The sequence below is a fragment of the Pezoporus flaviventris genome, unplaced genomic scaffold (genome assembly GCF_033815535.1).
Source record: "Pezoporus flaviventris isolate CSIRO_AGI_PZ_B2104156 unplaced genomic scaffold, CSIRO_AGI_Pfla_v1 ptg000037l, whole genome shotgun sequence".
NCBI lineage: Eukaryota > Metazoa > Chordata > Aves > Psittaciformes > Psittacidae > Pezoporus > Pezoporus flaviventris.
The window spans coordinates 12,111,528-12,125,786 of NW_026892585.1; the positions used below are offsets into that span (position 1 = coordinate 12,111,528).

At 40.5% G+C, this 14,259-nt stretch overlaps 1 protein-coding gene across 8 annotated transcripts in view; it reads right to left on the reverse strand.

Annotated features, from left to right (window-relative positions):
- PDE1C (phosphodiesterase 1C) overlaps positions 1–14,259 on the reverse strand; it is a 276,791-nt gene that overhangs the window by 29,426 nt on the left and 233,106 nt on the right. For 7 of the 8 annotated variants that reach the window (XM_061464730.1, XM_061464732.1, XM_061464735.1 and 4 more), the window contains 3 exons: positions 11,039–11,120; positions 5,955–6,075; positions 4,577–4,752 (listed from right to left, as the gene is read on the reverse strand). In XM_061464730.1, coding sequence (XP_061320714.1) covers positions 4,577–4,752; positions 5,955–6,075; positions 11,039–11,120 — 379 coding nt within the window. Of the gene's footprint in view, positions 1–4,493; positions 4,753–5,954; positions 6,076–11,038; positions 11,121–14,259 lie in introns of all 8 variants that reach the window. The other variant, XR_009745369.1, reaches the window with a different exon arrangement.

Consider the following 14,259-nt stretch of genomic DNA (forward strand, 5'->3'; position numbering starts at 1 on the left):
TAGTACTTGCCCTTCCATCCCTAAAAGCCTTACAGTCAATCACAAATACACAAAGGTGTAAATTCAGAAGTGAGTGTTGAGCAACTGCAGCATCTCAAAATGCTGTCATTCAGAAAAATATCAAATCACAGAGAAGCCAATTTCCCCCCTTTTAAGATCCTGCTCTTGTTGTTATCCAAATCCTAGGTATTGATGCAACACTTATAACAGAGTTTGCAAATTACTGCAGCTCTAGGTGTTGAGACCACTGTTTCTAGCCGAGGCTGGGTACAGAAAAATCCCCAGACTCAGCTGCAAAGGCTCTGTATGGCTTCCTGCATCTCATTGCAAAGCAGGACACAACCACAGTCCCTCAGCACAGCCCTCAAGCTATTAAACATGGCTGGGTGTGCAGAGACTCTGGGCAGAGACCCCATCATTTTCTTCCCCTTTTCCATGATCAATAGAGACTTCACCTGCAAAAGTAGCTGAGTAGCTCAGCACATGCTCAGTTTGGAACCTGTGAGCTTAAGCAGCTTCAGAGCATCACATACATCCATACTGAGTCTAAGCATTCAGATGTGACCACCCTATGTATTCAAGGGTCTGCATTCAAGATCTCTGAGTTGGCAATATCCTAGCCCACTCATTACCCCATCGTGGGCTACCAATTGCACTTTGATTGTGATAAGGACGACAGATGTAGGTCAGGTTGGACAAAGTCTTGGGTGACATGGTCTAGTGTTAGGTGCCCCTGCCCATGACAGGGGATTGGAACTGGATGATCTTAAGGTCCTTTCCAACCCTAACTATTCTATGATTCTATGTATGTTCTGAGCAACGTGATCTAGTTGAAGATGTCCTTGCTCATTGCAGGGGTTGGATTGGATGACCTTTTTGAAGATCCCTTCCAATCCAAAGCATTCTATCTATCTTTTATCTCCTGTTTTCTGAGAGATTGTGTGAGCTGATGAGCAGAGGAACAGATCCCACAAAACACTGAATAAAGTGTTGGTCCTATGGAAGTATTCTTGATGTCTATAGAGATGTTTCACTCATTACAGGAGCAGCGTCTTGGCCAGGGAGTAAAAATTGCAAAATAATTTTCAAGTGTCTTGTCAAGTAGTTCTTATGAGTGAACCAGAACTAGTTTTGAGGAAAATATAACAATGGGATACCAGAGAGAAAGTGGGAAATCTGTCTTTGATAAGAAATGCCAATCTGTATTTCCTTGCCAGCAGCCAAATAAATTAATTAATTTTTAAATTAATGAATTCTGGCTCACATGAAAATATAATTAAATTAGATATGAGCCTCCCTCACTTTATTAATAATTCCTGAGATCTACGGTAGTTTCCATTGACGGCTCAGCAATGCATGTTTATGTTTTCCCTGGAGTCTCATGGTATACAGAAGGATACTTCTCATTTGGAGATCTGAAAAGTAAAAATGCTGCATTTTGCACTTGAGCAAGAGAGAAGTTCAGCTCAGGACATTAGGGGTTACTACAGCACCACTGGATGAGCGCCTCTTGTCAAAATTAGTGTCACAAAATACTTCATCTAAATGGTGCTTTGCTCATCAGGGGGTTTGTTTATTCAGCTTTTTCATTTGTGAGTATTTAATGATTACCCTTTAAGCAAAAAGAGATCAGGAATAAACCCCACTTACTTTGCCCACACAGTCCTAGAAGTTTTCTATAAATAACACACCCAGGATAAAAACAGCTCAGTGATGATCCCAGGGACTATGCCATTACCAAAAGGAATAGAGTATTCTACAAAGAAATTATGACTATTATTATATACAATAGTAATTAATAAAAGTCACTGTAATAATAATAATAATAATAATAATGGCTTCCTTCCCTCCTGGTCACCAGTTGCTATCTGTTGTCAATCAACTAGTTAAATGCTGTATCTGTCTTTGCTTAATAATTCTTATTTTTATTGTGAGAACATCTTTGATGCTTTGCAAGCCACTGGTTTGACAGGGTCAGCAATTTTAACTCCTGCTGTGTGGCAGGCCCTGCTGCATATGGCAAAGGCAGGCAAGGCAGATGGAGGGGGGTGCAGAGACTTGCTGCAAGACAGAAGCAAGAGAGCAGCAGAGCAAAGGTTTTGATGCAAGGGCTTTGGGGTTCCAGTTCCTTAGTCAGGTCCCAGTTCTCAGCCACTCTGTCTGAGCCAGACATTTGTATAAACCTTTGAAGATTAGAAAAATATGCATGGTTGTACTGCTAAATGCACCCAGAAACACAGACATTATGTGAAAGTTAATGAATGCAGATGAACAGAAGCTGAGACTGCTTTCTGAATCTCTGATCCGTAAACTGAGGCCCTGATCCAAGTTGCTGGTGATGAAGTTTGGCAAAAACATAAAGTAAATTGACTTTTCAGGGCTGAAGTTTGTCAGAAAAGTAAAGATAAAATTACCTACTCAAGAGCTCCCATGTCTAATAATGCAGACTGTTGAGCTCTCTGCTTTCAAGTGATCAGCTAATTCTTACACAGACCACCCTCAGGAGCTGCTAGAAGGATTTTTTTATGAGGCAATTAAAAATAAAACATTCTCCTCTCCAGCTGAAGTATTAATAACCAAACACTTATCGTTAGGATACCCCGTAAAGAATGGATATGGAATACTGCACCCAGACATACTACCAGTGCCAGCATTAGTTAAGTAATGTGTGCACATCCACTTGAGTCATAACTTGACATTTACATGTGTACATTTAGGAAAAAGTCTTTATGCAAAGCAGTCGCTGCAAGTGGGTACAAAGCACATTTAAAAATTAAATATCCAGAATCTATTCTGAGCTAATCTATATATTTGTTTTAAATTAAATGTTAGATAGATTTTATTTATTTCCCCATAGGTTCCTCTTGCATGTAAGTTTTTTATCTAGCAGATCCTTAGACAGGCAATTGTATATGGTACATGTTGAAATTAAATCCCTAAAACTAGTCAACTGGATTGGCTTAATCTGCTCAACACCCCTATTCTGTAAAACACTATCCATGTTAAATGCTTTGCTTGTTTGGTTAGCTTTAATTTGGTTGCTCCACAAAAAACTGGGAAATAGTAAATGCCAATTGAAAAAAAAAGACCAAACAACAAGCTACAAAAAGAGCCCCTGGCAAAAAAAAAAAAGCAGATTTTGAATTATGTTTTTGTTTTCATTTTCATAGAATGCCCAGAAAGGCTTTTCCTGAATGGCAAATTTAAATCACAAAGGAGAATTTAATTTGAATAATAATGCATGCTTTCATGCACCTTTAGACAGGCCTTTCAGTTGGAGAGGAACAATCTTCTCTGGCAAATAGGAGAGTGATGGGAAATCTTTCACCAGTCCTGAAGCCAAGGACACATAATACATTAAAATCGAGCTCCTTCCATTTACATGAAATAAAACAACTCCATTAAATACAGGTTTGAGTAACAAACATTCAGCTCGGAGAAGAAATTGTATCACCAACAATTCCATGGAGAAAAAAAAAACCACAATCAGTGACACATTCCTCCTTTTTTGTTCCAAAGATGATCTAAATCACCTGAGCGCTCTAGGAGACCGTGGGCAATTATCCAGCCCCTGGAGACAACGGCCAGTTGTACATAAGTTCTCAACAGATGGCTCTCACTGATTCCAAAAGATCTCTGACAATAGAGATTTGCCAGTGTCTAACTTATTATCAGTTTGTGATTAGCTGCCAATTTTTTCTCCTCTTAACAGCCATGGGTACTTGAATAAAACCAAATCATAACTCCCTTATTCTGCAGCTGCAGTAGTCTTCAGAAAACTGCTTTGAGCTACCAACAACAGTTATAGTTTGCATTGCTGTACTCTGCAGTGGTCTGCAACTGGTCCATGTGTTTCCTGAACTGCAGTGGCCAAAACTGCACACAATACTGCTGTGGGGACCTTGTTACTGCTGGTTAAGACAGGAAAGATGCCAACGGGTCTTAGAAGCAAGATCTGGTGATTTTTGTTGTGTCGTTTGGGGGCTTTTTTCTCTGTTTGGTTTTTTTTTCCAATTACATGACAATACTGAACCCTGATCAACCTGCAACCAACACAGTCCCCATGCTCTTCTGAAATATTTGGAGTCCCTCCCAGGTTAATGATATCATGGGTATTTGCTGCACAGTTCCCAAGTCATTATCCAAGTTATCACTAGCAATAGGAAACCAGCTATGAATGCACAATATCCTCTCCTTCCCTGAAAGATTATCCATAGCTCCTTCAAGCTTAACAGTGAACAACTGCGAACCTATCTGTACAAATGCAGTTCCAGCTATTTTTGCACCCACCCCAGTCTGACTCATGACTTCAGGGGACCTCCCTTACAATTGTTTTTTTCCCTTCCCATTGTCCACATCCTCTTCATGAAGTCCACTTAACACCACCTCAGAAGAGTAAAAGGCACAGATGAGTCACAGTATTCCTATCTCACTGGGCTCACTGTATGTTGCTGACCTTGAAAAGCAGATTCTTTCAAACTAACAGTGCTTACTTGGAAAATGATTTGATTGAAGAAGAGCTTGAAGAAGAGGTCAAAAGAATTGTTACTCTTTCCCTAAGAAGCCTGGCTGTTACCTTTGGTGGCTTGCGCTTTCCATTTCTCCCGGTTCTGCTGCACCACCTCAGTCCAGGTGGCTTTAAAACATTTGAAATCCACAGTGAGTATGGAGCAGTTGAGTGAGGCACTTCCTTCGGACCCAGTGCTCTTGACACTTGATCTTTTAACTTCAGAGGGATTAATGCTATTCAGACTGGGACACAAGATCACAAAATGCAGAAGAAATCAGTATCCTATTCACCCAAACATAGCTAAGAAGAAATTATGACTGTAAGTCTAAACTTAATAGAGTCAACCAGAAAAACAAAAACTAAGCTTGAACCCCTCTTTCTCCCATCCCAGGTCTGATATCAAAGAAAACAGTATGATCTGAGCCAGTACCAGAAATAAATGGCAGCTTTTCCCCACTTAGTTTTTGGTATCCATAGTCCCTAAGACACAGAATCACCCAAAGTGTTGCCATTACCTTCATTGTGCATCTTTACTCCCTACATATTCTTTGGAGAGTCACACAGTTCTAGAAATCAAGTATGTCAAAGGAGGAGTCTCCTAAAATTCACCAGTGGGAGCCATTAGGCACAGGACAGGAGTCAAACCTCTGTCCAGGTCTTGATGAGCTCAGCTGAGGCTGAAACCAGGCGCTCATTTTGGTTACAGACCCTACAGTTGTCTTTCAAGGATAGACACTTCTTTGTGCACACTTTTATAAAGGCAGCAAGGTAACTGACATAGAAAGATATTAGCACTTGTTCTTCCTGCAACAGCCCAAGAGTAAAGAAGTCACCTGAGAGAGACAGTCTTGACTTGGTTGCCCTACTCTAGGGAGCACTAGCCATGTGGTGTTTGAATTCCAAGACTTACCTTGTCCATGAAACAACTAAAAGAGTAGTTTCTCTGCAACAGCAGAGCAGGTTAAATTGGCCAAGACTCTTTACACACAAACTCTATGTGAATCCGATGGTAGTTCACACATACCCATAGTGTAACCCTGTCTACTGTCACTAGGATGTGCTGATACTTCCCAGTCCTATTCTGTATTTAAATGGGATTGATCCCATTTACGCTTCCAGACATGAAGAACTGTGCACCTCCCCTCTACCTTTTTTAGGACATTAGTGACTGAGAGCACTAAAGTTCACCTGATTGCACGGCTAAAACCATTTGTGCTCACTGCCTTCGGAGGCATGGCTCAGGTTTATGCCAGCCTCCCTCTTTGCCCTCCCCTGGGCTGGAGTTTCCCTGCAACAAAGTCATGTCACAAGGTGAGCTGTGGTGTCAGCAATGCAGATACAGGGCTTTAAGCCACATGGAAGATATACACTGTGGGAAGGAAACTCGGGGAGTTGGCACAATGGCAGCATGTGCAGAGGGAAGGGAGAGAGCTGTGTTATTCACCTGGAACGCCTGAACCCAGACATGCCAGAGCGGGAAGCTTCATCGATGAGCGGAGTCACAATCTTCTCAGTCATGTCAGTCAGCACAGTAAAAGTGGGTTCCACGATGAAATCAATGAAACCTGAGCAGAAACACAAGCAGAGTCAAGCAGGCAAGAGGAGGATTTATGTGGAGTCACTGCTTCAGCGATTGCAGACAGCCACACTGTAAAAGACAGAGTAAAGAAAATTATACCTTGAAAGAGGGACAGGCAAATACTAGAAAAGGAAAACAGAGTTATACATTCATCCCTGACCCAACAGCGTGGATATAGCACACAATAAAAAGTACCTACTTAAACACTGGAAAGAAGCTGTGGCAAATCAGAACATAAACAGATGCATCAGAGCTTGGTTTATACAAGAAGTGTGAAGTTTAAGCCAAATTCCAAGCGGATTTGGCTAAAACCCAGTATCAAAAATGAAGTCTCTAGAAGCAGAAAATACAACAGCAATAATACTGCTAAGCTTTGCTGGTGTGGAGTTACATGCAAAACTCCCTTACTGCAAATCAGTGGGTTGCTGTGAATATTCTCTTCTCAGTGTTCAACCAGCTTGTTCTTGTTGATAATAAAACAGATTTAGAAGCTTTCCCCTGCATTTTTTTAACATAAAATAATATCTGCTTCAGTATTCAGTTTGGCAGAGATGAATACAGCTCTGATCCGAATGTCGGGATGGGCAGACTGAAGGGCCCTGTGGCCATAAGTTCACAAGATGAGGGAAAATCCAATCTGCATGATAAAAATGGGGGAGTGAGGAGTTTAGAGTACTTTACACCTTCCCCTAAATTCTCATGGGGGACAAGGACTATTTCTGGTGTTCATTTTAGCACTTCACTTAGCAAATTTCTTGGTGCTACAGGCAGCCAGGAAAACAATAATGTCTTTAATCCTTCCTAAGGCACATCAGGATTCAGGTTTTCCCACTATTACAGTTTTTAAAGATTTGTAACTATCAGATATTGATTCTACAATCATAATAGTATCATTTCTGTGACTGGGTCATGATATGTTTCGACAACAGACCCTGGTGATTCTAGGTGGCAACAACAAAAGGAGAAGAGACCACATGGGCCATGCACCTGAATTCACAGCAGCTTTGATCCACACCTGGAGTACAGTCAGTTGAGCATCCTTCTAGTTCCATTTCCCTTCCCTGATTTTGTCTAGATGTCTAAAAAGATGGGTAATTAAGTGCATTTTCATGCCCAGCCAAATGAAAAACATCACTTGCAAGTTCTTAGAATTTCACACTACCATTCTGTAAATGTGGAGAAAATATGCGTTCAGTCTTATTTGAACATCTGAATCATGTGCCTCCATCACACTGAGACAGTCTTATCTATTCAAATTTAGGGAATTAATCAGGAAGGTATGTAGTATAAAGCCACAAGAGGAAATTGTGTGCTAGATCACAAGCAGATAATCCCAGCAAACTTCATACCATTTTTTTTAAAACACTGGAAATTGTACTGGCTGACAACAGTGTGCCACAAGGATCTGGAGGATAAGGAGAACCTGATTTACGTATATGTGTGTCTGTTTCTGTGTCTCTTCTATTACCCTTTACTCAGAAAAAAATTACCTCTTAATGACCAAAGAAACCCAAACCATGGCACCCTGTCACTTCTGCTTGCCAAGTAAATACGACTGCCATTTGTTCCATCACCACTAACACAAATCCCTGCTATCAGATGCATGGCTGTGTCACTAACTGCAGCATCAAGGTGGTGGGATCTGCTTCCTGAGATGCTCCACATTTGCACATAAACAAAAGGTCCAGTTGTAAGTGTCTGAGAAACAAGTTTTCCCTGGGAGAAGTCTTGCATCTTGTCAACAGACAGGGAGAGGTGGCACAAGGCATCACAGGTAAAAAAACTCTAACACTTCTTGAGTAAGTGGTATTTTTATCTCTATTCCCTACAAAACAGATAAATTATTCCATGTCCTACCTTAAAATAGGGATTATAATACTGCTGGGAAACATAATCTGCTGTTTTAGAAACAAAGCTTAGGCCTTTATTAATAATGATGCAATTTATGCCATATTCTCAGGTGTCTTCCCCCCACCCCTGTGTTCTCTCTCTTCGTACCTAAAGACACTGTAATTTAAATATGGTAATTTAGTTTGCTAAGTAAAACCCCTGAATATCAAATAATGAACCTGGAGTTTAAAACCTATTAATGCTAATGACCATTTTATCATCCTTTTTCTTCTTCAGCACAATGAGCATGGTAAATATTTCTGTGCCCCAACGGCTAAGACGATTTTACCTGCATGCGGAGGTGGTTTCCAGGCACATGCCTAATGTTCATCCATTCTACATCAGAATGTCACCATAGCAAACACAGGCTAGAGGACAGTAACCCTAAAGGCCACCACCCAAAAAAAGAAAAAGAATCATCAGCATGCACTCATCAGCCTTTATCTAATGCTTTCTGAAGCTGCAATTTTCTTTCCTGCCAAAGGACAAAAATAAACGGATGCTGCTACATTCATCTGCAAAAGACAATGACAACAAAGGCTGATCTCCACTCAAACAAGCTTCCTACAGCCTGAGGCAGACACTTTAACTCCTGATATTCTTGTGGGGAAATACAAGTCTTAGCCTGGTTTTCTTTACAGATTGTTTGTCTCTCTCATTTTGATAAGCAGCCCCACTTCTGGACATGAATGTCTCATGATTTCTGTACTTCACTGCGATATGGAAATATTTACCACACTTACTCCACTGAAGAACAAAAAGGATGATAAATTGGTCATTAGCATTATTAGGTTTGAAACCCCACGTTCATTATTTGATATTCAGTTTTTTGAATTATCAGTTTAAACCCTGAGCAAGTTCTTCACAGACTGAAGCAACCGGGCAGAGAGGCATTCTTTCTTTAGAGGAAGCTAGTCTCATTTGTGACAATCTTTTGGTAATGAACATGCTTGCCCATTGTCACTTGCAGTGACCTTAGAGCAGCAAACCAGCAGCTACAAACAAGCCAAGCCACCAGAACAGGATTTCTGGGCTCTGTCCCTGACAAAATCGAAAGCCCAACTTTATTCTGCAAAGGACAGAGGGGTTTTTATCTGTGGGAACTGATGGTTGCTTGCTGCAGATAACAGCACAATTTGGGATTCAATAAGAACTTAGTTTTGTGAAGAAATGTAGTAACTACTATTCCAGGGAACAATTAGTTGAGGCTATTAATAAAGTAAATAAATGAATGGGAACAGATTATTTGCTTGATAATCTAGCCTTCAACATTGAAAGCCTTACCTCAGCAGATATCCAGAAAATACAAGAGGTTTTGCTTTAACAAATGGGACATCACAGAAAGACACTGTCTATGTGCATCAGACTGAGAAATGAACGTTTCTAATGTTATAAGGCAGGATTTATAGAGGGTAGCATATTAATGTCAACGGATTACTAAACTGCACAAATCAAATATAATGACAAATAGTATATGACTAAGTAAGGCTGCCTTTGAGTGCTGAAAAGTGCTTCTTTTATAAGGTTGAATTGTGTTGGTGATGGTTTAATTCATCATTAATTTTGCAGTGGCTGGAAACTGGGGCCTCAGTGCATAAATTTCTTGGCTTTCCTCCCCTTCCTGAACAAAGAGGCACAGAAGAAGAGGACATGGAAAACTAGTTTCCAAGCATAAACAGCCCTACACAGAGGTACACAACTCCTCTTCCCTGTAAGGACAGAGAGACGTATCTGAAAGCTAACAGAAGGGATGTGAAAGAGAAGTCTCTGTATGAGCTTCCCTCCACACCAGCCAGAAAGAGAGTTTACCTTCTCCCACAGCACAGCAGTACTTGTAGCGTGCCCAGGAGTCCTCAACATGGATTTTAGCTGAGACTGCAACACTTCGAGTTTGCTGCTGATTCCCTCCACCGAGCTGCTGGCAGAACATGCAGTTGCACTGCGCTCTGCGCACACTCCCACTCTTCCAGGTTACCTTTGCAGAGCAGGAAATGCTGCATGTCTGGCAACCAGGCAAAGGGCTTTTCAAGTGCAGATTTTTGGCTGAATTGTCTGAACTTCCAAAGCCAGAAAAATCTGGGATGGGGTCCCTCAGAGAACGGCTTGCCTAACAAGAACAGTGAAATGATTTTAAACAGAAACAGGCACAGATAAGAATCTGAACTTCCCCAGGTTCAGGGATATCTTTGTCTTGTTCTTCATGAGAAATTTCGTACTTTGAAGTTTTTGCTTGTTTTCCTTTACTATATTCTTTCTTTTTCTGCTTCTGGTCTCAGTTTCCTCAGTTTTAAGGTCTACCTTTCTTTTGTTATCCTGTTTGGCTCCCTATTCTCCAGTTGAAGTTAGATCACGTTCTTCTGTCTGCTTCACTTGCCTCCTAGGTATGAAAATCCACCCACAAACCCACCTTTTCCCTTCTAGTTTTTCTTTGCTCCCTGCCCCTCTGAACAGTTTTACTCCACTTGGCCCCTCTTGTTTTCTCACCAAATAGCAGTCCTGTTGCCCCATCCTTCTACTTTTTCACTCAGTAACTGGAGGAGAGGCAGAGAAAGTGCTGTTGGTGAGTGTATAAAAAGATCTGCGTTTCTAAAATATGGGTGGAGTTAGAAAAAGTTTGCTCATTGCTTGGCTTCAGTGAAAAATACTGGTTGAGCTGAAGCACAGGGAAGGAAAGAGCAGGAGGAATTAATGGTAAAACACACACTAGATTTTGCACAGGTCATCGAAGGGACTGACATTACATTTTCATATCCACCAATGATACTCAAATCACAACATGTGCAACACAACTTCACAGCTCAGAAAATCATGGAGCAATGTCATAACCAGGTGCTGTAACCATCTCTGCAGACACATCAGAGGTAACTTGCTTACTGCATGGAACCACCACCATAAATTTAATGGCTCCTCAGCTCTGAATTGTTGATCTGGGGAAAATAACACCACAGTACTTTATTTCCTCTCTTTAAGTTTCAAATGACGAGAGATCCCCATGAACTTAGCCCTACAGGAAGTTTTGCTTTTAAGATGCTACTTTGCATGCACCAAAAGACACATACCTATTTGAGACTGAGCAACCATAGTAGACTTGCGATCGCACAGTGGAGAGAAGGGAAGCCCTAGTTCTGCTTCTTTGTCACCCTGAAGAAACAAAATGGAGAAGAAATGAGAAAAAGAGAAAGAGACAAAGACAAGACACACTGCATGTTGATACCTTAGGTCATGACAATATAATTTCACTTTCTTTAATTCACTTTTGATTTTGTTTTGCTTTTACGTTTAATGCAAATTGTGAAGAATTTGACTATGGCTTGAAAAGTTTATGAATTAAGCATCTTGATTCCTGTGAATCTTTCCTCAGAGCTTTCCCTGCCTGCTTGGTACTTCCATGCACCAACTAAAAATCCACTTGAGCACGAGAATGCTTCTCACTGCAGATCTCCAGAGAACCCAGCAGAACTCAGTTCTCAGAGCAAATCTTTCAAGAGAAAACACCAGTGTCAGGACTGATTTTTCAGGGCTTGCACTTCTTTGCATGCCTTTTCTAGCCTTTCAGATAAGAATTCACAGGTCATGGCTGGCCAGATGCAGATTACTGTTTTCTCCCAAAGGAAACGCTGACATTTCTCTGTGACAGAGTAACCTGCTTGGTTGATGTGGGTTGAAGGGTGGATATTTTCTATCTGGATTTCTCCAAGGCTTTTGATATGGTTTCTCACAGAAACCTCCTAGAGAAACTGATGCCTAATAGTCTTAACAAGTAGTCTGTGCAGTGGGTGGGGAACTGTCTGACCGGTGGCAAATAGCTTGTTTTCAAATTGGCAACTTGTCACAAGTGGGGTCCCCAGGATCAATATTGGGCCCAACACTGTTTAATATCTTCATGAGTGATCTGGAAGATGGGATTAAGTGTGCCCTGATGAAGTTTGCCAATGACACCAAACTGAGTGAGGAAGTGGAGACTTTGGAAAGAAGAACCACCCTGCAGGAAGACCTGGATTCCCCAAAACTGGACACTTCTAATATTCAGCTGGACAGGATGCTGGGACATCTTGTCGAGACTGTGCTTTTGCCAAAAAAGGTTGGACCACATGACCCTTGAGGTCCCTTCCAACCTGGCACTCTATGATTCTGACACTGTCAACATTTATTGTACATTTTAGGTACAAAAGTCCAAACACACTTTCCAGAACTCAGAACTGAAAGTTTTTGATAAGATCACAAAATGGTCCGGAAGATCGAGTGATATAATCCCATTTTTTCCCCAGCCTTTCAAGTGGCATATTCTCAAAAAGCCCTTTAACTTGGTTCAGTCACTCTGTAAGATATTGCTTTATGTTGAGAAGATACATAGGATGACATAGTTGCAATACTCCCCACTGAGCATTCAATTTTAAATAGCTTGTTAAATATACTATAGAATCAACTCCTTAAATCAGCAGCTCACATTAACTGCGCTGATCTTCTTGCCAGTTTTCTGACTAATGTCAAATGCAAGCTAAACCAGCCAGCAAAACAACTGAATAAAAGATTCTGTAGGCATAAGAAGAGTTGAGTTCTTCTTTTGTTAATGTAACACATGGGAAATGGGGGCACAAGTCCTGTTAAGAGTTTTGGGTGAAACAACAAGTAATAGTATTCTTCTATTGCAGAACCATTCTGCTTTATGCTAGGAGTCTGTTACACAAATACCAGGGTAAAACAGAACCAAGCCAGAAATATTTCCAAGTAATGTTCCTTTACTGTGTCTGCTACATCTCTCAGGAAAACCATCTCTCAGTACTGGCTCTTACCTAATCATTCTTCTTTTAGTCCTTATACCTCTTATAAATCCCAGTGCCTACTTATCTTTAGGAGGGAACCCCTAACTGCCTTTATGACTGCTCAGAGTCACTTGGCTTCTTCTAATATGGCTGGTCATCTCCCTCACGGCTAGCTAAAGTACATTAGTAAAACAAATTAATTCATGCAAGACATTTATTTTAAGAGATGTTCACCATAGCTGCTGAATGTAAAAATAACAGTACTGTACTCAGAAGCACCACTCACACCTACAGTGCGGTTACTTGGTGTAGGAAGACCTGAGTCACATCACAAAATACTTTGAAATCAATAGGGCTGTGGACCTGCACTTATACAGATTAAGCCATGCTTTATGTCTCTGTAGAGCACATAACAGAAAGGACAGGAGAGGGTCTGAAGGTGAAGAGCAAAAGGAAATAAACACCGAATCTGAGGCTGGCTCAGTTCCTTATCACTATGGTCCCCTCTGGCTAGTGAACCTTCTCAGCTCGTGAGAAGAGTCCGTGTTGTTTTTCTGCTGTCAGACAGGGATGTATTTATTGATCCAGTACTAAGCAACTGCAGTGAACACAAGTCTGTTTTATGGTAAGTTTAAGGGTTTTCCCAAGGAGGGAATTAATATTGCATCTGAATTTGGAACTACAATATAAGTTTTATATAATGCTTTATCTCACAGTAGAAGCACTTGCTATTCAAAAAGAAAGTGGGATTTGTTGGCTGAAATGAAACTATTCTCATGAAGACTTATTTTTGTCTTCAATACATGTGTAAAACAGACAAAACTTGGGGTTTTGTCGTCTCATCTAGCTAATCCATCACCAATCTTTAGGAGACGCAGTTGTGGTGTATTCTAACACATCTAGCTTAATTTTGAACTGGAAAAACTTAAATATGTACATTTTTACCCAAAATATATGCAAAAATCACCCTTTTGCATAAGCCTCCCATGTGGCAACAGAGACAACTGAAGGTATGATCTATCCTCTTCCAGCGAGAAACCCATTCTTGGTTTGAAAAACAAAAGAAAATATTAATTTCAAAGCAAATGCTTGCTTTGAAATTTCCTTATTAAGAAGGGATTCCCACAATCCCATGTTTTTTAAAAAAATAACTTTATTTTAAAATTGTCATATTTTTCTTATTTTGCATTCAGATGAAGTTACTGAACTTTGGGGGGAAATTAAGCACTTGGTTTTCTGCTTAGTTTAGTAATTCATAGTGCTGAAAAGTATCCTAAACACTAAGTGCTTTGTTTACTTTTAACTTTGATTTTTGTTAATAAGGCAGCTCTTTAAATGTTTTTAATTAGTCAGTTCGGGAGCTTATAGCTCTCACACAGAGCTTAATGGTTTGTCTAGATTTGTGTGTCTGTCAACAGGCAGTCAGTCCTCTGTGAGCCATTAAACTAGATCAGTTTACTCCACCTAAAGTAAGGGTAATGCAATTTTTACATCTACCCCCACAATGTAAGTACAGT